Source organism: Phasianus colchicus, chromosome 18, assembly GCF_987193195.1.
Source record: "Phasianus colchicus chromosome 18, bPhaCol1.hap1.1, whole genome shotgun sequence".
In the NCBI taxonomy this organism is placed as follows: Eukaryota; Metazoa; Chordata; class Aves; order Galliformes; family Phasianidae; genus Phasianus; species Phasianus colchicus.
Genome location: NC_143453.1, coordinates 6504418 through 6527223, shown reverse-complemented (window position 1 = coordinate 6527223; position 22806 = coordinate 6504418). Strand labels below are relative to the sequence as shown.

At 54.8% G+C, this 22806-nt stretch overlaps 2 protein-coding genes and 1 long non-coding RNA gene across 6 annotated transcripts in view; 2 read left to right on the top strand and 1 right to left on the bottom strand.

Moving 5' to 3' along the window:
- Positions 1–19: 19 nt before the first annotated feature.
- Positions 20–5239, top strand: LOC149915524 (uncharacterized). The gene is made up of 3 exons (XR_016472112.1): positions 20–705; positions 845–2991; positions 3692–5239. It is a non-coding gene; the product is annotated as an uncharacterized LOC149915524 (long non-coding RNA).
- On the bottom strand, positions 1036–6493 carry LOC116228533 (sodium-dependent serotonin transporter-like). Its single transcript, XM_090152717.1, has 13 exons — positions 5759–6493; positions 4324–4458; positions 3966–4185; positions 3684–3822; positions 3413–3547; positions 2857–2960; positions 2564–2691; positions 2265–2377; positions 2059–2190; positions 1874–1973; positions 1660–1760; positions 1294–1461; positions 1036–1116 (listed from the first exon to the last, which is right to left on the bottom strand). Exons 1-13 carry the CDS (start codon positions 6018–6020, stop codon positions 1036–1038), a joined length of 1818 nt encoding a protein of 605 aa, XP_090008843.1. The 5' UTR covers positions 6021–6493.
- Positions 6494–8837: 2344 nt separating this feature from the next.
- The window catches only part of SGSM1 (small G protein signaling modulator 1), a 28831-nt gene continuing 14862 nt past the window's right edge, over positions 8838–22806 (top strand). For 3 of the 4 annotated variants that reach the window (XM_090152710.1, XM_090152709.1, XM_090152712.1), the window contains exons 1-9: positions 8838–8948; positions 9043–9086; positions 14305–14380; positions 18550–18712; positions 19350–19502; positions 20036–20103; positions 20371–20516; positions 20915–21046; positions 21557–21681. In XM_090152710.1, the coding sequence (XP_090008836.1) occupies positions 8930–8948; positions 9043–9086; positions 14305–14380; positions 18550–18712; positions 19350–19502; positions 20036–20103; positions 20371–20516; positions 20915–21046; positions 21557–21681 (926 nt within the window). In that variant the 5' untranslated portion in view covers positions 8838–8929. Of the gene's footprint in view, positions 8949–9042; positions 9087–14304; positions 14381–18549; positions 18713–19349; positions 19503–20035; positions 20104–20370; positions 20517–20914; positions 21047–21556; positions 21682–22388; positions 22452–22806 lie in introns of all 4 variants that reach the window. The other variant, XM_090152711.1, reaches the window with a different exon arrangement.

Below are 22806 nucleotides of genomic sequence, written 5' to 3'. Positions count from 1 at the left end.
GCTTCCTCTTCCTGCCGCCCGCCCCGCCCGCGTCAGCGCCGCGCCCCACCGCTGTGCCCCGCCCGGCCCCGCGCTCCCCCCTCAATTTCTGCCCGTCTCTCTGTTCCTCCAGTTCTCCCCATCTCCGTGTCGCGCACATCCCCGTGTTCTCTCCATTCCTGTGCGTCTCTCCCCCATCCCCTGTTCTCCCCACTCCCACGTGTCTCACAGAGTCACAGAACGGTTTAGGTTGGAAGGGACCCCAAAGCCCCCCAGCCCTGCCGTGTGCTGGCTGCCCCCAGCTCCGGCTGCCCAGGGCCCATCCATGGCCTCGGGCACCTCCAGGGATGGGCAGCACAGCTCTGGGCAGCACTGCCAGGGCCTCACTGCCCTCTGAGTGAGGAATTGCTTCCTCACACCCAACCTCAGTCTCCCCTCTATTAGTTCAAAACCATTCCCCCTTGTCATATCGCTATCAGCCACCACTATCTGCTATCCCTATGTGTCCCCCATCCCTGTGTCACCCCCATGCCCATGTTTTTCCCACCCCGCTGTTGTCCCCATCTCTTTGTGTCTCCTATCCCTGTGTTCCCCCCAGCCCTGGGTCCCCTCCATCGCTGTGTGCCCTCAGCCCTTGGCTGCACCCTCCACTTCTGTTCAGCAGTTGATGAGGGCACACGGAGCCAGCAGCGTGGTGACACCACAGGCATCCCTCAGCCAGACAAGGTGACAGTGACCATGGGGACATCGCTATGCATTGGGGTTCTGCTTTCACCCCAAAGGGGAGCATGGCGGAAATGAACCTCACAAAGCCAAAAAAACACACAGCCTGCTCACAGCTGGGGCTTTGTTTTCTCTTTGAAAGGGGACCAACACATGGAGCAGTGATGCAGCACCCGCACACCGCACTGCAGGAGGCACCGTGGTCACTGCATGCTTGCAATGCCTGCAGCTGTGGGGTCAGTCGGCCGAGAGGGTGGTGGAAGTGACAGCCTTCTGCCTGCCTGATAGGTGTTACATGGGAACAGGGAGCAGCTTCTGCATCCCCTCATCGTGCTACAGGACCAGCTCCATGCCCACTGCCTCTGCCTGGGGGTCTCGCACTGTTTTCTCCGGCCGAATGCAGACAGCGAGGCGCTGAAGCAGGAAGAGAAAAGCAATGGGTTCCATTCTTGCAATGGGACCTCGAGCTCTGCTAGCGGGAGCTGCTGCTCTTCCATTGGGCTGCAATAGCCCTGAGCTCTGAGATGTCCCAAAAACTGGTGAAAAGGAGGGGTGACAGCTGGGACAGCGTTGTGCTGATGTAGCTCTGACCTGCTTGAGGGACCCCGGTGTCCAGACCAGCTTGTACACCATGTAGACAGGGATGCAGATGAAGGAAGATGCTCCTATGAGGTGTCCCAGTGAGGTGCTCCATGCTGGGTACTGGTAGCCAAAAAGTGCCAGGGGTGGCTGCTCCAGAAGAGAGCTGGCCACAATAAACTGCAGAACCCACACAGGGCAATCAGGAAGCAGCTCACGGATGTGCTCCAGCTCTGAGCAGCCCTGCTGGCTCTCCGCAGCTGTGGGTCAGCTGCAGCACAAGGCTCAGAGCTGCACTCAGCAATCCTGCCTGGTTGCCAGCTCCAAGCTTTGCCCTGGAGCACAGCAGCAGGAGGGGCTGCGAAATGCACTACTCACTGCCAGCAGGGCAGGGCTGATGGCCACCCAGCACACCTTCCAGAACAGCCCTGGGGTGAAGCCCAGCATGGCTTTCACATCATGGGAGAACCGCTGGATCCCTGTGGAGCACAGAGCCATCATGGGGCAAGGCAGCTGCAGCCAGTGGGCTCAGGCCTCATCTGGTTGCTAGGTCCCATCCCATTGCTAGGTCCCATCCTGGTGCCCCTCTTACCATAGAACCAGGACACAGCTATGGTTTCCAGCAGCACCACGGCCAGGATGGAGCAGCCAGCACCAAACTCCTCCAGCAGCTTCACCACGTAGGCACCACCCTGGAGCGAGGTGGGTTGGTGGGATGGCACTGTGCTCACTAATGGGGCACAGCGTAGGCCAACATCTTCCCCAGGCTGTACTCACGTAGGTGAGGGTGCTCAGCGAGCCCAGGAAGCAGACTGTGATGAGGCCAAGGACAAAGAGCTCCCTGCGCTGGGCCAGGACCTGGGGGTATTCATCCATCACGGCGGTGATCACGGCCTCCAGACCCCCAAACTGCCAACGGAGTGCAGGGATGAGACAGAATCTTCCCCCTGCTGTTGTGCCAGTGCTGCTGCAGAGGTTCATACCGTACTGTCCAGCCCCAGCGTTATCATCATCAGGAAGAAGATGATGGCGAAGAAGGTGGATCCCACCATGTTGGCGATGGCTTCTGGGTAGGTGATAAAAAGCAGGCTGGGACCTAGGAAGGGGTGCAAGTTGGTTTTGCCTTTCTTCTGGATGCTGGCAAGCAGTGGGACTGCATAGAGTGTAGCAACCCTGTCCCTTACTGCCATCCATGCACCCCTGGGTGCACAGGGACACCCCAGCTCCAGCAGGGGCAACATGAGGCCAGGCAAGATGGGGTTCTGAAGCAGGGGGGGCAAACCTTTGTCTCTGGCTACATCCTCCACCTCCACATCCCGCATCTCAGCCATGTAGCCCAGCACAGTGAAGATGACAAAGCCTGAGAGGAAGCTGGTGAGGCAGTTCACTGCACTGGTGATGAGTGCATCCCTGGAAGACAGAAGGCAGGGAGATGTGGCAAGTGGCTGAGCCCTCCCTGCATGCCCACACCATCAGGGAAATGGGCAGAAGTGTTCAGCCCATGGCTGTGGGGCTCTGCTGCAGCTGCTTTAGTACAGCCCCACGCCTGCACCGCGTCTTGCAGCAGGTGCTCACCGGTAGCAGTTGTTATGGAAGTGGTTGTAACTGGCCAGAGCGAGAAGAACACCGAATCCAGGACCCAAGGAGAAGAAAATCTGCGCAGCAGCATCAACCCAGACCTGGCAGAAGCAACAGGCAGCTGGAGGCTGGGTGAGTGCTCTGCGGTTTGCCCACCCCACAGCAGGCCCCCCTTGGCACAGGGATGCGCTGACCCTAACCCTGAATGCTGTGCCCAGGGGGAGAGGAAGCCAAAGGGAGCTTCAAGCCTCTATGCCTGGTCCAGGCAGCAGCGTAGCCCTGGTTATCTTTAATGAGAATTTTCAAGTGTTGCCTGGTAATTACCCACAGGAAGCCTATTGTTAAGCCAGGGCGAGAACACGGCTTGAACAAACCGTGGCAGCAATGAGATGGGTGATTCAATTATAGATTTACATTTCCAAGAGCCCATCCAGAGCATTTCATCTCTACAGAAGCAGTGCACAGGGGTGGGTGCACGTTGTGGGAGGGGTCTGTGTGCTGCTGGCCTCGGAGAGGGGAGCAGAGTAGGCAGAGATGGGGCACCTGCACTCACCGCTGTGCTCAGCAGCTTGCCCCAGTCTGGGCGCAAGTAGAAGAGGACCCCCCTCCAGGCTCCAGGCAGGGTGGCCCCACGGACCAGCAGGATGAGCAGGACGAGGTAGGGCAGCGTGGCCGTCACCCACACCACCTACAGCAGGGGCAGCCATCAGCCACGGCACCGAGCACCCGACAACCTGGCTGCAGGGGTGGGGAGGAGGCGATGCCCCAAGTTTAGCCAGGCAGGAGCTCAGGGTTGCAGCAGCATTGGCACAGGTTCCTCTTACCTTCCCAGAGGTTTTCACCCCTTTCCACAAGCTGAAGTAAACGATGGTGAAGATGAGGAAAAGGCAGAGGAGCAGCTGCCAGCGGATCCCCCCCACATTGTACAGACCGCCGGACTTCTGAAGCTCCAGGACCTTCCTCCTACGGCCAGACAGGGTCTCAGAGTCTCACCTCCCCGTGATGCCCATGGGCAGTGGTACGTCTGCTGCCAGGCTCCCTGTCCTGCTCCCTGCACTGCGAGACATACCTCAACTCCAGCTCATTGCCCACATGTGGACACTTACGTGTAAAACTCCTCAGCAGGGGACCTGGAGAAGTTGGTCCAGGTCACGTTGTTCCTCCCGAAGTAGTTGGTGCAGTTGGGTGTATTCCAGGGGTTGTCACAGCTCGCCCAGGGCAGGGTGCCCGAGAAGGATGAGTAGAAGTAATAGAGTGCCCAAGCAATGATGGTGTTGTAGTAGAAGGAGACGTAGAGGCCAATGATGCAGATGGCAAAACCGATGCCTGTGGAGAGAGGGGGACAGGTGGGAAAGCTGAGCTTCTCCCCATGCCCTGCATGGGGCTGGTGGTATTTCATAGGGCTGCTGGTCCTGTAATGGGCTGGTGGTGGTTCTGCATGAAGCGGGGCTGGGACTCGCTCACCTTTGAAGATGGGGCAGATGTGCTTCCAGATGGGAATGGCGCCCGTCCTGTGGAACTGCCCCAGGGCCAGCTCCATGTAGAAGAGGGGCACCCCTCCAAAAACAGCCATCAGCGTGTATGGGATGAGAAAGGCTCCTGTGGGGTGAGGAGCAGAGTGGGGTCTGCTGCAACCCTGTACCGGGTGATGAGCGTGCACAGGGATGTGTCATGAAGCATGGATGAGCATTTGGATGCACGCAGGCTTTGGGATGCCCTGCAGCAAGCAGCTCACAGGTGGGTGCATTGCTGGGAACGCTCAGCCGGGCTGATGCAATGAGCAGAACAAGGCAGACACAGGGGATGAAGCACTGTGAACCTCTTAGGTCTCAAATTTTAGGGAAAATCTCACTGATTGTCACCCCGAGATACAAGTAATTAATGCTGTCATCTACATTATTCATGCTCGCAGTGCTTTTAGCAGAGCTGTGTTGCACCCAGCGGACTTTTTAGAAGTGGAGCTGCTCTCTGTGCTGTCGGGATAGCTCAGCTGGGGGTAGTTAATTGAACCCCCACAGCTTCCTTCTACACTCCGGGGTACCACATCCCTGCTGCCCTGCCCTCATGGCACAGTGCTGCCTGCCCTGCAGGCTCATCCTGGCTGGGAGTCCATCCCTCCCTCCCTGGAGCTGCAGCCCAAGCCCAGCTCCCCACCCAGAGCCCTCAGCTCCCTCTGCATTGATGGAGAGCAGCTGAAGTTCACTGCCTGTCCCACAGGATTAAGGCACAAATAAACTGCTTCCATGGGGGCACCTGGGATCCACGCTGTAGCCTTGAGTGTGGTACTAATTATCTCCTGCTAATTTCCCCAAGCACGAGAAGATGTTACCCGAATGCCGACTTTGGCAATTAAATCCACTGTGCTGTTGCAAACGGCACAGAATTCTCATTCCTCATTTATAATTTCTATGCAAGAGTTGTTTATTATTATTATTATTATTATTCTGGTCTATTTAAAGCAATTTATTTAGCCATCATCTACTCAAGATATTTCCTTCATGGAGCTTTTCTACCTTCTGCTAGCTCTATGGGAGGGAGCACCCCATGCTGCACAGGGCTGTGCTCACACTGCATCCAGCACCACGGCTGCATGGAGCTGAGACCGAAGGTGTCTGCAGGGTTATTCAAAGCACTGCCTGCCAGAAGTTTGCTTGTACCCAGCAATAAGACCAGCGAGAGCCTCCCACCCCAAACATGCAGCTCCATCACTGTGGACCGGCGCAGGGTATGGAGAGGAGAGAGGTGAGGAAAAGTGGGGAGAAGTGGAGCTGCCCTCTCCAAAGAGGAGCAGCTGGAGACAAACAGAGAAAAGCAACAGCGAGTTCTCAGCATCCCAAAGCCCACAAACAGCTTTTTGCTCCCCCAGTACAGACTGCAGCAACCCCAGCACTGTCCTTACCCCCTCCGTTCTGGTAGCAGATGTAAGGGAAGCGCCACACGTTGCCCAGATCGACGGCAAACCCGACGACCGAGAGGAGGAAATCCATTTTCTTGCTCCACTTGTCCCGGGGGTGGGATGGGGGCACAGGCACGGCTCCGGGACCCCCATCGTGTTGAGGAGGGCCAGCAGACACCGGGCAGCGCTCCCCCATTCTGTGCCCCTGCGAGTTCTGCAGGGTTGGGTGAGCAACTTGGGGAGGGAAGGATGGATTTTTCTCCATCTGATGACAGATCTGAGGAGGGGAGGGTCCGGCTGCCTGTGTGTCCCCACCTCCAGCTGGGAACCCATGGCTCCAATGGGGAGAGCCGTGCTTTGATCAGTGCAGGAGGAGTGAGGAGGCTCACAGCTCCATCCCCTGCTCCCTGCATCCATGAGAGCATTTTGCTGTCGGGGTGGAGTTTTTTTTACACAGATGTGGGGTTAAAGCAGAGGTGGTGGTTTGGTTCTGCACCCTTTCAGTGCAACATTATTTTTTTTGTCCTTGGTGCAACTTGCAGGCCGGAGGTACCTCCACCTGCTGCCACACTCAGCGATGCTTCGAGCTCTGGGAGGTGCTGGTTGTTGCACCACTGGAAAGTGGAATAACTTCTGCAGCCCACATGCTATCGGGAGGGAACGGCGCGGTACCGAGAGCCATCGCTCTCTTCCATTTGACAGTTTAACAGCAAACTTCATTGCAAACAAAACAAGCAGCTCCCTGCATTGTGCCCTGCACAGCAAAGCCCTGCAGGAGGCCGTGGGCACTGTGCTCCAGGCACCCATCATCTGTAATTAAAAGAAACTACAAACGAGATCAAAACGGGACGTGGACGGCAGGTTGCTGTGACGACGTGACGCCAGCTGGAGACCTCTGGACATGAATGGTGCTGCAGCATGTGCACAGGGACCTGCTGGAAATGCCCCATTAAAGTACCATGTTTGCTGTTGCTGCACGGGGCTGAATTTCTCCCAGCTCTCAAGGCTGGGGCTCAGCGTGCAGGTGAGAGCCAATTAATGCCCCCATGGGTTTATAGGAAACCTGTGTCACTCAAAGCTGTGAATTCCAGCAGCACAACGTGGGTGTGGGTATTAAACCCATCAGCAACCAAAGCAAAGCGGTGCTCGGCTGCTGGGTGCTCTGTGTGTCCCTGGGGATGGCTGTGTCTGAGCAGAGTGCCAGAGCTGCATCCCACCGGGCAGTCCTCTGTGTGAGTGACAGCAGTGACAGCACTGGTGTCATAGCAACCAAACCAGCAGCTCTTTTTCTGCAGCTGACCCTTATTTTCTCCAGGGGGGTCTCGTTGCCACAGATCCTATTGGTGATGCCAATGCTCTGCTCCTGAGCTGCAATCGCAGGACTCACCCTGCTGCCGGCCCCACCTGCCCCCAGGCACCTGCTGTCAATTCCATGCAGAGCAGGCTCTGAGATCCCCATTGCTTTGAGAAGCTGTTCCCCAGAGCTCTCCTTATTCTGGTCCCAGTTCTCCACTCCTGCTGTCCATGTCTGCGTGTGTTACCCCGTGCCATAGGATCACAGAACAGCTGGAGTCGGAAGGGACCCTCAAAGACCAGCTGGTCCTTTCTCATGCAGAGAACAGGGACACCCACAGCTCCATCCTGAAGGTCCATGGGCATTGTGATCTGACAGATGGCCACCAGCCCTCAGCAATGGGTTGGGACCGTTCGGAATTTAAAGCCCCCTCCATCCCAAACCATTCTATGATTGCACAACAGTTGCAGGGGCAGCTGCATCCAAATCGCTTTACATTCAGAACGCACTGTTGAAATGTAGCTGAAGTCAGATTTAAATCTGAATTTCCACCGAGTTAGATGAGTTTCTGAACGGCACACTGATCTGATTAGCGCGGTGCTTTCATCCAACCCGCTCCCCCGTGCCATGAAATGCAGAGAGGTGAATTGTGGTCTTAAAACCACCATTCTGTTTAAGCCGCAGAGGCAGCAGTGGGAAGTTTAATTTAATTAGCGTGATACGCAGAGATGTAACTTAATCACATTAAGGGTAGCTCGACGTGCTCCTGTTCAAGCTCTCCAGACTCCAGAAATCAGGGGCCAATCCCACCCATACTTTACGAGGCACTGCTTTACGAGGCTGTGATGCCTTCATTGTGATTGTTTATTAGCTCTGTCTTAATTGCCTGTTCAGCACCGTAGGACATAAATAAAAGACGGGCAGAGCAGCACAGCTGTGTGCCACCTGCATGGGTAAGGCTGGGGTCCCTGGCCCCTCTGGTGCCATCTGCCTTTGTTAGGGCGTTTAGCAACAGAATTAGTGGCAAAAAGCAAACGCTGCAGGAGGAAATAGCGTTCCTCTGCGACCCGCTATGGCACAGAGATTCTCCCTGTGCAAAAGGCAAATTGCAGGGATGAGTTCTGCATTACCCTCAGCCTGCAGCTCGCTCATTCTGCCCCGTGCTAATGCGGTTTGTGGTTAGTGGAAACCGGACTGCTAAGGAGTCAGGATGCTGTTTCTATGGAAATGTCCTGGAACATCAAATAAGGGAACAGAAAAACAGACAATATGTTAATAAGAACTGCGAGCCAGGGCTGAACTGTTTGCGATCTTGATATCAGGCATCTCCGGGTCTCCCGCGAATAGGGCTTTGCTGCTCGTTATCTCCTCGGTGCAGAATGCCAACGGGAGCGCGGTGGGCGGGCACGGCTGTGCGGGGCTGTGCGGGGCTGTGCGGGGCTGTGCGGGTTGAGGGCTTTGCCACATGGCCCAGAACACGAGGCACGGCCCCGTCCCCGTGTCATCCAGCCCTGTGGGTCGCTGCCCTGGCGCACACCGGGCCTGGGGCGGCCTGGTGGAAGGGGTCCCCAAATGCGGGAGATGATGAGGATGCTGGTGGGGAGCCGCGGGAACGGGGCCACGCTGCTAAGGGGACAAACAGCACCGCCGTCCCCACGGAAGGGATGAGCCCTGCGGAAGGCACGGCACCGCCGGCTGTCGTCGCATCTCACGGAGCCCCGCTCCACGCTGCCGCCCCACCGACGGCCGTCCCCGGGCGGTGCGCTCGGATTGGCGGCGCTCCCGGCCTCGGCTCCACCCCGGCGGGCGCGGTGGGCGGTGCGGACCCGATCGGCCCGGCCCGGCCCTCCGCCACTCTGCGGGCGCTGCGGAGCGCGGCTATGGCGGCGGCCCCGGCGGGTAGGGAAGGGCTGGGATGGGATTGGGGGCGGCGGCGGGTCGGGGGGCTGCGGGGCCGGGCCGTGCTAACGGTGCTCTCCCCTTCTCCCCACAGAAGCGGAGACCCGGCAGCGGTTGCTGCGCACCGTCAAGAAGGAGGTGGGTGCGGGGATGCCGTCCCGCTGCCGTGCCCCGGCCGGTCGTTCCCCTCGTGGGTGCGGGCACAGCGCCGGGCGGTGCCGCCCTCGGGCAACGGGAACTCAGCGGTCCGGCCGTGCGCCGTGCCGGGCGGTGGGGTTGGGGGGCGGCCGTTCCCCGCGTGGGACCCGTTGCGGAGACCCGGTGTGCCACGGAGAACCGAGAGCATCCCTGGCCGCGGGCTGAGCCTGCAGGCCGGCTGTGCCGGGCGCTGGGTGCGTGCGGTGTTCTGTTCGTGAGCATCTCCGGTGGGCTCGGGGAAGCGGTGCCCCTCTTGGGAGCGAGCAGAGACGCTGACAGCGCTGCGTTTGTTCATCCAGACCCCTACCCCACCTTTAATCCCGCGCCGGGCGTGGTGGCGAGCAATACTACTCGTTGCCTTGACGACAGCTATTAAACCAGCGAAAGGCTGTGACATTTCTTTAGCATCGTGGATGAAGCCGACATCTCGTTATTGCCGTCTGCCTGCGGCTCCTCCCGAGGCTGCAGGTGGGGATGGGACTGCTGCGTGCACGGCTGGAGGAGGAGGACAGAGCTTCTTTCTGCAGCCTGCTGGGCCTCAGAGGGCACTACTGCTCTCCAGGAGCATCTTCTATGCTGGCAGCTTCTCTCTGTACTCTCTTTCTCTCTCTCCACGGTCCCTATGTTTGAGGAAAGTGCCTAAAGGAGGAGTGCTGAGGGCTGTGATGTGCCTTTCTGGTAGCAGAGCTGTCTGCTGGCTCTTAACGGATCAGCTGTGCTGCACGGGGGGTTGGTGAATGCAGGTGGAGGTGAAGGAGTGAGGTAGGGCATGGGAAGAGCCTTTCTGCCCTGCTGTGTGACATAACTACATCAGCGGGTGCCTCATAGCAGCCCTATAGGGAGGGCAGTGCTGATGCAGAACAGAGGTTTTCATAAAATCATAGAATGGCTTAAGTTGGAGGGGACCTTAAAGGTCAAGCAGTTCCAACCCCATTGCCATAGGCTGGGTGCTGCTCACCAACTCAGGCTGCCTTTAATACTCCAGGGATGGGGTGCTGACAGCCTCTCTCCCCAGGCAGTCTCACTGCTCTGGGCTCAGTTGCTGCTTTGCCACACAGGCAGCTGTGCTTGCCCCAGGGTTTCTCCCAGCACTGTGCTGCTGCCCTTGGCCCCGCAGGCAGGGCTGTTTGCATGCAGACACACAGGTGCAGGGGTTCCATGTCAGACCCATGCTTTGCATTCTTTGCTCTGTTAGGATTTAAAGAAAAACAAAACAGGAAATGTGGTCCTATAGGTTATGTATGGAATTATTTAGCAACATCCCTGAAACTTGGAGCGCTGGGACGTTCTGTTGCCCATTCTCTGCCCATTAAGCCCATTTTGCACGCGCTTTTGCTGTTTTATTTTAATTTTCTTTCCCTTTTTTAGACTGACTTCAGGCTGAGTTGGGAGCCTGTGTAGCCTTGGGAGCAGTGCTAGGAAGTGCCAGCTGCAGAAATCCTCATTTTCTTTTCCCACCCCTTGCATTCTCACCCTTCATAGAACTCCACATTCCCATCCCATCACACCAAGCCTGCTTTGCATGCCCTCAGCTGTGGTGTTTTGAAATCTGATGGTGTTCCCACGTGTCAGTGAGCTCCACTGGGACTGGGAACAGCCAGAGAGCACACTGGGGAAGCCACACCACATCTGTAGCCCTGGGGCAATAGTGGAAGGAATAATAACATCATGCAGGCAATGCCTGATGAGAGGAGATAAGTAAACAATGGATGGAACTGTCCATAGCGTTACAGCGAGCAAATGGAGTCCAGCATTTGGTTGTTGCCATGGTTAATGCATTTTTATTTTGAAGAAGTCCTGCTCTGCAGTAGGTTTGTGGATTGGAATGAGTTGGGCCGTCACTGTCAGTTTCGTGTGTGTGTGCCCATATGGTTATAATAAATCAAACTGATCTTGAAAGCTGCAAAATTGACTGTCTGTCAGCAGGCTGTAGGAGAGAAGTGGCAGGATGGTTTTCAGAGGAATTCTGTTTCCTGTTATGCAGGAAAAGTAACATAAATCTTCTCTGGTTTTCTCTTAGAGCCTTTATCAGATGGACTCCAACCCCAAAATATCCCAGATTGAATTTTTGACTCAAAATGTGCTTATTGCAACTGGAAGGGATGCATGTGATCATTGAGACCAGCTCCAGTTGTCAGTTGACCTTCAGCCTGCTTGCCAGCTCTTGTCCCATAGCCTTCCATCTACATGGGATGTACATGTTCCTTCATAGCTGGGATGGATGCTGCTGTAGCTGCTCTCTCGTTCTGCTGCAGACAAAACCACATCAGGCAGTGCCTCCTTCCACCCTCAGGTCAGCTCCTGCTGTGCAGCAGTGCTGTCTGCTTTATGGCTGAGCACAGCAGCCCCTGAGAGCGGTGCTCCTGCAGGGTGGGTTGGTTCCTCCTTTGAGATGTGCACGCGTGGCTGTGCTCCCAAACAGCCACGGGGTCAATGCCAGCTCCTTCATTCAGCTGCACAACAGAAAGTTGTGAATTAATTCCAGGTTATTAAGATTTGAAGAATGGATGGCAGTCGCTGTCAGTGTCCTCAAGGCCAAACTGAAGAAGCGAGGCTTTGTGTGGCTAAGGCAGAAGGATGATGCAGATGATAAGCTGTGGGTCTGTAATAAAAGAGGGGCTCTCCAGCAGCACGGTCAGCCTGTTTGAAACATCCCTGTATCAGAAGTAAACAGGAGGCTTTAATGCCTCATTTCTCAATTGCTTGCACTGATCTCTTCTAAAAAAAGTATTACTGACTGCTGGGGGCCATTTTCTCTCCTTTTGAAGATAAAGGCACTGGTGTCTCATCCTCCAGCTGCCCTGGTTGGATTTCCTGCCCGGCACAAGGCAGCTCTGCTCCTCGATTCCTTGTCTTCCCCAGTGCTCAGGGAGATGAGGTCGGTGCTCCTTCCCCTTCTCATGCCACCATACACCTTGAGCACGTGGCGATGCCCCATAGCAGCTCAGGGCATGCATGCTTTGTGCAGAGCCGAGCACCAGGGCCAGCCTTCAGGATCAGGCACTGAGCACAGAGGCACAGCCGAAGTTCCTCCCGAAGCGTTGCGGTGTTGGCTGAGCGCGTGACAGCAGTGCCAACAGATGGCATGGAGCTTTGCGTTTGACAAACACCACAGGAATAGCTCCAGCTATAGCGTGAGCTTATGAGATCTTAAATTAGCGTGGCGTGTGTGGATTTGTGACTTAAACTTCATGCTTCCCAAGAAAAGCCTGCTGCAAAACGCTGTCTGCAAATACAAACCGCTGGGAACGCTCCCGTGCTTTAATTTTGTGTCTGTTTCAGTCGGTGATCCCTTAGCAGTGTGTAATACCTGAGAAGTGGCCGTGCTGCAGGGACAAACCCTGCATCAGGTATGGGGAACTGCTGCAGAGCTTAAGCAGAGCTTATTCTTGGAACGGGACCTTGATTCAGTGAAGCAGTTAAAGGAATGGTGAGGTTACACCAAGGGGTCCCCGCGTTGCATCAGAGCTGATGGGGGGAGATGGGCTTTTTCAGTGCTAGAATTAACTTCATCAGAGTGCTAGAATTAACTTCATCAGAGTGCTAGAATTAACGTCATCAGAGCAGCAATGAGAATGAGAAGGTGGCAGCTCGTGAGAAATTGGCAAAGCAAACATGCAGAAAGCAAACAGAGTTTAGATGTGTGCTCACAGCTGGGAGCAGCATTCTGCTCCCATGGAGCATCCACAGCGTTCCTCTGGGTTTTACCCACAGCTGCCCCATACACCCCTGTGTGGCAGAGGGGATTGTTTTGTTTGAATGCGCTGTGCTCTGAGGCTCTCACTCCCAGGGTTTGTTCCTCATACTTTAGCCCTTTCCATTGGCCAGGTGTCCTTGTTGCAGTGCCCTTCCCACTTCTCTTCCTTTGAATACCTCTGATTTATGTGGCTCAGTGCAGTAACCTCAGTCAATGCAGCGTTGTGGGTTCTTCATCTTTTTTTTTCCCTGCGGTGGGTAATTTTCCACTGTGCTGCATCTCCTGGCAGGGCTTGTTTGTGGGTTGCTGCACTGAGCTGGGTGCCCATCCAGGCTGAGGACCCGTTGTGCCCCTGCCCTGCAAGCACTGTGATGGGGTGAGCGGTGCAGCCCAGCAGTGGGATGCCAGCTGCCAAATATTTGGATATGCAGCTTCAATCTGAACCTGGCGGCTTGTTTTAAGTTTGTGATTTGGTTATGTACTGTGTGCGTTGATTCCCAAGTGTTTCTCCCAGGTTGTGCTTTTTTTGGGATTTAAAATACGGACCCTTCATTTGTGCATTTGGATGATTCACTGAGAGATGGTTCCCCTGATGGTTCCCCATTACAGTACTGCAGAAGAGATTTCAGATCTGGAACACTTCCCTGCTCTATGTGGGGGCTTTGGGATGTCTCTGGCCTGGCCATGCCACCCAGCAGATGCTGTGACCAAGAGGGTCAGTTGCAGCTTTTGGTCACAGTGAAACTTTTTTCTTTAGCCATTTTCATAAAAGAGCTTCCTCTATTGGCCTGCCAGCTGTGTGCAACTGGCCTTGATTTTATCCTCCTGAGGAGCTTTAATTCCCCCAATGAGGCCATTAGAGGTTTTGCAGATGCAAGGTTTGCTTGGCCAGCTCTCGACCTGCCCTTTTTCTTTTGCCTTTAGAGAGAGCATCTCTGTACTCCGAGCTGCTCACATGCCCACACCTCTGCCCTGTGAGCCCTTTATCCTACATTTTCTGAAACCAAGGAGTGCAGAGCAGAGTGCCTGGGAGCAGACCTTCAAGATCACTCAGTTCCAACCCCCTGCCATGGGCTGGGTGCCCCCCACCAGACCAGGCTGCTTAGGGCTCCATCCATGGCCTTGGGCACCTTTAGGGATGGGGGCACCCACATGGGTTACCATTTATTTTCTTCCCATCATTGTGTTCTTGATATACAACATATATGACGGCTTCCTTCTGATTAAGTCAGCTGAAATAAGTGCCTGGGATGTGTCGTGAGCAACGCCTGGAGGGCAGCATGATTGCATTGCCATGCAGAGGAGTTCCTGGTCACAGCTGGTGCTGGCTGATAGCCAGCCCTGGCACTTCTGGGGTCCCTGTGTCCCACACAGGCCATCTTGTGCCCACTCCACCCCAGGTCCTGCTCTGATCTGGGGATGAAGCTCCACAACCCCTCTAACCGTCCATTTGCTCAACAGGTGAAGCAGATCATGGAGGAGGCGGTGACGAGGAAGTTTGTGCATGAGGATAGCAGCCACATCATCTCCTTCTGTGGTGAGTGCCTGGGGGAGCAGGGGGAGGCACTGCAGCCAAAACGAGGTTGTTCCTGCTGTTCTGAGCCTTCTGTGCAGCTCTGGATGCACACCGTATGCCCAGCTGCCCTTTGGAGGTGGTCAGTGCTGGATGGGGTGGGTGAATGTCATAGCTGTGCAGAACCCAATTAGCGTCAGCCTGTTGATAACGAGGGAATGCTGCATGCTGTCAGATGGATGAGTTTGTTGTGGTGTGGGGAGCCCTGAGTCTGGAGCTTGCTCCTCAGTGCTGCTTGGATGAGGACATTGCTCAGCTTTGTGGTACGGGTGGGATGGAGCCAGGTGAGGGGCTGTGGGCAGGCAGACAACATTCGTCAGACATGTGCTGTGTGTGTGCCCAGCCCTGTCCTTGTCAAGTGTTTACCCACTCACCCAGAGCTGGAGTGTGCTTTGGCAAGGTGCCTGCTGCCTCCACCTGCTCCGCCTGCTGCCAGCGGCTGCTGCGATGGGGAGAAAGCAGTGACCTCTATGGAAGAAGAGCAAGACCCCTGCTGCCTTCCCACCTGGCAGTTGGCTTGCACAACGGTGCTTTTATAGAATCAGAACTGCTTGAGCTGGGAGGGACCTTTAGAGGCCATCTGTTCCCACCGCCTGCAGTGCACAGGGACACCCACAGCTCCAGCAGTGCTCACAGCCCCGTCCCCTGAGCGCGGCTGTGTGCAGGGATGGGGCAGCACCACCTCTCTGGGCACCCTGTGCAGTGCCTCACTGCCCACACTGTAAGCAGTTTCATTTCTTATATTCCTTCTAAATCTCCCCAGGTATTTTCTAGATGCTTTTAATCTCTTTATAGTCCCTTCTCTCAGCAGCGTTAGGTGTAATGCAGCAGCAGTTGGCGTTGCAATGGATGGTTCTGTTAAAGCTGCTGCCCTGCTTGAATGGAGCTTAAAAGCTCCTGCTCCCTTCTGGGAGTCCAACTTTTTACAGGGTCTGATATTGCCAGGACAAGGGAGATAGTGTGAAACTAAAAGAGAGGAGATGTTGGTTGGCATTATGATGACATTCTTTACTCAGAGGGCAGTGAGGCCCTGGCACAAGCTGCACAAAGTGCTGTGGGTGCCCCATCCCTGGAGATGCCCGAGGCCATGGGTGGGCTCTAGGCAGCCTGATCTGGGGGAAGGCAGCCAGCACACAGCAGGGGTGGAGCTGGGAGGCTTTAAGGTCCTTTCCAACCCAGGTGATTCTATGGGAGAGCTGCTGCCAAGAGTTGGTGCAGAACTCAGCAGTGTCCTCAGCCTTGCAAGTTTCTTTAAAGCAAAAAGTGTGAAGCCCAGGCTTCCCAAGAGCAAGCAACCCCCCTTAGCTGCATCTCAGTCTTGGGGCTTTCCCAGGTAAGGGGCCATCCTGTGCCCACTGAGCATCCTGTGACTGTCACTGCTCTGCAGGGACGCTCACTGAGCCACACTCAGCTGTGCTTTGGCACAGCCCATGCTGGGGCCGTGTGGCTGCTGCTGAGCAAAATGCTGCTGGCAGCGTGCAGAGGGGGAGCAGCCCTCCTCCATGCACAAACTGCTGAAGGGCAGCTTGCTAATTTGGAGCCCGGGAAGTAAATGACAGAAGTGATGACAGCTTTGGAAGGAGTTGCTCCGGTAACTCGTTTAGCACCATCGCCACTGAGTGAGACCAGAGCATCTGTGGGCATGCACACAAAGCAGAAAGGGAAGCTGGGGGGGTCTTCTCTTCTATTTTGGAGAGCAGAGGCTGCCTTCTTCCTTTTGTCCCAGGCCCTTGGATGGAATACAGCAGGTGATAGGCAGTGGGGTCTGTGTGCCTTTGTGCTCTGTCGACTGAAAGGCATCGAAAGAGCAGAACAGGCTTTAAGGTGTGACTCATTCTCTGTGTTCTGTGCAGCACGAGGCTCCGCAGCCTGCAATTATTTATAGCTGCCTGCAGCACGGAGCTGAGGCACCCAGGCACCAGGACTTGTTGGTTCCTTCTGGTTCTTATTGATGCCACCGTGCTGCCACTGGGTGGTGGAAGGACCAGGAGCCAGGCTGTGCTGCTCTCTAAATTGGATGCTTTGCTGCTGCTCTCAGTGAGCCGAGGGAGCTTATTTATAACCTCCTCTGCTGACAAGCAGAGCGTGCTCGAGCCTGGCTCTGGCTAAGCAGAGCTGCCCTTTCCTCTGGGGAGAGCTGCCTTCCTCGCAGGGCCCTCCTCATCCTCCCAGCCCTCTGCAGAGCCAACGTACCGCAAAGCCCTTGTGATGAGAGCAGTGGGCAGGCAGCAAAGGGCAGCTGCCCTCACTGGAAGCAGACAAACGCGAGCTGGCACCTGTCATGTTCACGCTGCCCTGGGAGCTGATGGGGGCCGGCGGCAGGGCTGGGGGCTGCCCGTGCCATGGGACGCATTATGTGCATCAGTGCTGAGCTCACCTCTGTGCTCAGCCACCGAGCGGGTTGGAAGTGTGCTCAGGAGCTCTGACAGCTCTGCAGTCTTTGGGTGCAGCCGGAGCGTCCGTGCCATTCTCTGCTGTAGGTTATGGCCTTAGGGGTGGGCAGAGCGAATGTTTGCAGTGGGGGCAGAAGGGAATAATGAACTGGGCTCCAAAAATCACAAAGTTAGAAAAGAAAACGCCGTTACTCTTGGGTTTAACGTGGGCAAGTTGCACTTAGTTTGTGAGCTCAAGCTCCTGAGCCCTGGGGAGAGCACAGGGAGTTTCCCCTATGTAGTCTTCACTCTCAGCAGGAGCAGTGTTTGCAGAGGATCTGGATATGGCACTGAGGATGGATGCTGAGTGCTCTGTGCTGCTGTAGTACTCCAGATGCTCTGTGTGCTGCTCCCTAGCTGACAGCAGTGTGTGCTGCACTGGCTGTGATGTGAGCAAAGCACAATTGCTCTAACTTGCTTGCTGGAAACTCAGAGCAGAACTGACTGTGCCAAGCAAAGGCAGCCCAGAGGTTAGGCTCAATGTTCACAAGGCTTTTCTGCTTGTGGTTCTGCTTCCAGCTGGCTCCCAACCCACTTGGCAGAGCTGGGTGCCCACTGCTCCACCCTGCACAAGGCTGGGACCTGCCTGAACTTTGGGGAGATGCCCCCTGGGCACTGCACAGTGCCTGGGTGTGGGCTCAGGCAGGGAGGGCTGTTTGTGTCTGCCACTTACGTTTCAGCCACGTAGTGCAGAATAAATGATGGATGTGGGATGGAATGATTTGGGTGCTTGTCAGGAGGGAGGAGTTGCCTTGCCATTTGTGGTTGGCTCTGCAGACAGTGCTCTGGGACAGGTGGGAAGATCTATCCATGCTGTTTGCAGTGTGTCTGGGCTTCAGGAGGATTGGTGCAGAGCTTTATTTAAACACAGAGCACCCTTGCAACTGCTCCCAGAGGCTGCTTTGGGTGAGCAGGGCTTGGCTTTCCAAGCGAGAGGTGCATCAGCTGTGGGGAGGTTAAGCATGTTGGCTCTGCAGCATGAAGCAGGGTGCTGACATGTCAGGGGGCTGCTTGGCAGAGCCACATCCATCACCCATGGGGCCAAGAGATTTCTGCAGTGCTTTGATCTGATGGAATAAGTCTGTGTTTGACACCAGACATCCATCCTGAGCCCTCCCAGGGGGTTCTGGCAGGCACACTGCCAATGCTGTTGTGTCCATATGCATCCTTCTGTGCAGCTGCTGCCAGGTTCCTGGGCAGCAGAGCTGGGTGCCACAACCTCCCTGCTTGCAAGGGAGAGCTGAGCTGCCTTCAGCAAGGCCCTGCAAAGTGCCCAGGAGGTGATGCACGGGGGCTTACAGAGACCCTGGATCCACTGCAGCAGGCACTTGCATCTTGGCGTACCTGCAGTTTGTGTTTACTTGTGTCAAACTGCTCCTTTTGCCCAAATTAGCTGAACCAACCTCTTTTTTTTTTCTTTTTATTTTTTGCAAAACTAAAATAATCTCTCTGTACAGTCAGCAGAACTGATAGGCAGAAAGATAGACCATATGAACTGCGTGCTGCTTTGGGTAAATAACATCTGGGTACCTTAACCTCCTGTCTGCTGAGACAGGAACAGAATATGACATTGGTTTCCTCTTGGGAAATGTCTCTGCTGTGCAGTGAGGTTACGGATGCAGGAGGGATCAGGCAGTGGTGATGTGGGAGCAGCGCAGCTGTGAGCTCTGCTGCTTCACTAATGAGTTTGCTCTGTTGCAGCTGCTGTGGAAGCATGTGTCCTGTATGGGCTGAAGCGCAGGGCAGCAGGATTCCTGCGCAGCAACAAAATAGCAGCTCTGTTCATGAAGGTGGGCAAGAGCTTTCCTCCTGCAGAGGAGCTTTGCAAGAAGGTGCAAGACCTGGAGCAGCTCATCGAGAATGCGTAAGGCAACAGCATGGCTGCTATCCCACAGGCTGCCTGCATGTGGGCATGGGGGTGCTTAGTTTGAGCACAGCTGAGGATTGCAGTGTCCACCTTGAGTCTCCATAGGAGAACTTGCTCTTGCAGTGAAGCAGAGTCCTTCCCTGGGCTTTTAATACCTTGAGTGAACTGGTTGGTTCTCTGGGAGCTGGTGAGTTGTGGTTCTTCCTTTCTCTGCCCTTTGTGTCATGCTGTAGGGACAGTTACACACATCAGCTCCTGAACTGTCAGGGTTTATGGGCCAGTGCATTAAGCCAACTGGAACCAAATCTGGTTTGCTTTACTGTACAGGGCCATAACCTGCAGTAATTCAACCTCTGTTTAAGTGTGGCTTACTCATCCTTGGACAGGACCAGGGAGATGGATGGAGCAGCCACCTGGGGGCAGGAATCTTTCAGCTGTCCTGAGATAAGCTGCTTTGCTTATGAACTGCTGTCCTTGGGCACCAGTGGGAAGCAGTGGGACTCTGCTGGGGCAAAGACTTGTTCTAGGGAACCTAACAGATTTAGGGAAGGCAGTTTTCAGATACAGCCGTAGGCCTTCTGGCGTAGGGGATGGGACAGATGACAGGAGCAGTTGTTGCCTTCTGCCTCCACAGACGAAATCAAGTCCAGAGCATCCCAGAGAATGTGCGCAAGATGCCAAAGCTGCCCAACCTGTCTCCTCAGGCCATCAAACACCTCTGGATCCGCACAGCCCTCTTTGACAAAGTCTTGGATAAAATCGTGCATTACTTGGTAGAGAACAGCAGGTGAGTGCTGGCACCAGCCAATGTTTTACCCTTCCAGCTTGTTCCAGTCATGCTGGAGGTGCTGCTGGTTGAGATGCGTTCAGATGGGCTGGAGAAGTCACTATGTGCCAGTTGTGTCATTCTGTTCCCAGCATGGGGACTCCAGCTGCTGCTGCTGCTGGCCAGCCCTCTGTGCTCCCTAAAAAGGACAGGCCATGCTTGCTCTGCTGATGGAATGGTTGTAGTGGACCACGTTGTCCTTGTCTTCTGGGAGCTGTGTGCTGAGGTCTCCTGTCCTGGTGAAGTGGACAGCCCCAGGAAGGTTTTGTTAGTATATAGCGATGCTTGCAATGTGCTGCAGGAGGGCATCCATCCCCCAGGAATTTCTTAGCTAGCAGGAACAGCCTGTAACAGGCTCCCTGTCCTCCCACCATCAGGGAGGGAGGGAGACAGAGGGGAGGGCATTACAATGCTTTCAGATCTCAGTCTCTGTCATTCAGCTCTTCCAGCGGGCTGCAATGCTACAGCATGCTGCTCTTTTTCATTTCTTCTAGTAAATACTATGAGAAAGAAGCTCTCCTGATGGATCCTGTGGATGGACCGATTCTTGCATCTCTGTTGGGTAACACTTCCCTCTCATCCTATTCAGTAGCTTACTTCCCAAGCCTGAGTTGTTGGTTCTGTGATCCCAATTCAATGAATTTTTTTGTAAGAGCTTCAAAAAACTCTGGATGGGCAGAACCACTTCTGAGTTCTTTGCTGCTCCTACGTGGTGCAGCAATGTGTGCTGAGCCCCGTGCTTACCCTGCTCAGGGATGCTGGGCTCCGGTGACCTGAGCAGTGGAATAACACTGATGACTTCCTCGTGTCTGTGTTTTTCTTTGTGCAGTGGGGCCCTGCGCTCTGGAATACACCAAGATGAAGACAGCTGACCACTTCTGGACAGACCCTTCTGCTGATGAGTTGGTGCAGAGGCACCGCATCCACAGCTCACACTGCCGCCAGGACTCACCCACCAAGCGCCCAGCGCTCTGTGTGAGTGGGTGTGGGGCAGCTCCCTCTCTGATAGGGTGGAAACGTGGAGATAATTCACATCTTCAAGCCAGGAGTTCTGTCAGTATGGGCTGTGGAGGTTGTGGGTGTGCTGGGCCAACGTGGCATTGCATCGTTGGGTCTCTTTGGGAGCAGCGTGGATGAACGATAAGAGAAGGCAGCTGAAGTCTGCTTGGTTTATTGCATGCAGAGCACACTCCTGGGGCTTCTGTGAGTAGAGTCGAGCTTGGCCAGAGCCAGGAATCCTCTTGGAGGATGCGCAGGGAGAGAGATCTATCAGGGAGTTTCTTGAGTGAGGAGGGAATGAGCTTTCAAGAAGAGCTGTTAGAAAGGAGGAGGTGTCCACACTCACCTCCCGTCTGTTGGTGGATCTCTTCCAGATTCAGAAGAGGCATTCGAGTGGCAGTATGGATGACCGGCCGTCGCTGTCTGCCAGGGACTACGTGGAGTCACTGCACCAGAACTCCCGAGCCACGCTCCTCTATGGCAAAAACAACGTCCTGGTGCAGCCAGTGAGTGCTGAGTGGGGCAAATGCTGCTCTCCTGCCCCACCACGTGGCTCTGCCCCACGTTGCTCTGTGATGGGGAAGGGGACGGACTCATTTCTTGTCTGGGAAGACAGTGATTGAACTGTCTTAGTTCAGGTCCCTGGTGATACGGATCCTTCCAACTGAATGGAAGAGTTTTGGGTAGAAGTAGGCTTCTTTCCCTGCCCTCTATTGATGGGAGGCTGCAAAAAACGCTCTTCCTGTCCCTTTTTGCTTACTGTATTCCAAGAAATGAAGTTAAAACTACTTAGGCAAGGCCGTCAGGTTTGTCCCAGCTGGGTTCTCAGCCCTTTTCCAAGCCTGAGGTGTCCTGCTGTCTGCTAGGTTTTGTAGGCCCCACAAGGTTCCCTGCTGTTGGTGGGCAGGCTGTGCTCCAGGTGTGGGTCAGCCCTGGGAGGCACGAGGTGGTGGTGCTTCTGCTGCCATCCAGGCTGCTCTCAGCTCTCTCTCTCTTTCTGCATTTCCCTTCTCAAGCGAGACGACATGGAGGCCATCCCAGGCTATCTGTCCCTTCACCAGACTGCTGACATCATGGCACTGAAGTGGACTCCCAACCAGCTGATGAACGGCTCCGTGGGGGATTTGGACTATGAAAAGAGGTGACTTGACTTCTCAGCGTGCTCACAAGGGGCAGAAGGGCCAAAGGTTCCCATGGGTTTTGTGGTGGTGAGAGATGCTGTGGATGTAGCCCATCTCTGCTGGAACTGGGAAAGTGAGAAGCTCCTAAATAAGGAAGGGCATCTGTAGACATGATCAGTTCCTGGATAATGATACCTCGGTAACAGAGTGGGTTCCATTTTGTAGTGCTGTCTCAGCTGATGCCCTGTGCAGGTGTTCCAGATCCCTGTGATTTAACAGAGCCCTTGGGGTTCATTCCTCCAGCTGAGGACTGCTCAGGAGTCGTTAGCTGAGCAGCGCATTCCATGCCCTTTGCCTGAGGTTGCATTATGGGCTGCTGGCATTTCTCCTGATAGCTGCAGCCTTTTAACTTAACTGCTGAGTCATGGCAGGTCCCAGTTTGCCTGTAAGGAAAAAAAAAAAAACACAACAAAACAAAGCAAATCCTCCAGGAAAGCTGCAGCATTTAGAACATCCTTCCTTTGGCCTGGGGTAAAGATCTTCAACAAAACTTGCTGACAGTTTTGTTTATTCTCAGTTTTAGCATTCTGGGTTTTGTTTACCTCTGTTCTTTTCATCTCCTCTTTCTTCTTGGCACCTGGGCCATTTCCTTATTCCTGGTACCTTCCCCCTAAAATGCCATTTTTAACTCTACACTACTTTTCTGAGTTCTTGACTTGGGCATCAGCCTAAGCTTTAAAACTTCCCCATGTCCAGACGTGGCCAAAGAGGAGAGGAGTTGGATGGCAAGGTAAGTATGAACCTACAAGAAGTGACTCTTGCCTTCCATGTGTTTTATGAGCCGTATTATAACACCTTCATTTGAAGCACTATTTTGGTAAAGTGACAGATGAACCAAATCCGTTTTCAGCTTTGAAATAGCACAGGTTGCTGGGGTTTATTTCCACTCCTTGGGTACAGGAGCTGGGCAGAGCTGTGGCCCAGGCTTGAGCTGCACTGTTCTGGGCTGGACTTGCCCTCACTGAGCAGCAGGAGCAGTAACTGCTTCTGGAAGGAAGCTGCTGTGGCCTGGTGGCACTCACACTGCTGCTGGGACTCATCTTTTCTGTAGCTTCCCCCAGTGTCAGGATAGCTGGAGGTAGGAT

Bases quoted from the DNA above. Each gene is read 5' to 3' on its own strand.
- LOC116228533 (XM_090152717.1), bottom strand. From the start codon at position 6,020: ATGGAGAAAAATCCATCCTTCCCTCCCCAAGTTGCTCACCCAACCCTG. The intron at 2,692-2,856 runs GTGAGCACCTGC...TCTGTCTTCCAG, and splicing joins TTCCATAACAACTGCTACCG to GGATGCACTCATCACCAGTG. The intron at 1,761-1,873 runs GTAAGAGGGGCA...TGTGCTCCACAG, and splicing joins AGCTGTGTCCTGGTTCTATG to GGATCCAGCGGTTCTCCCAT.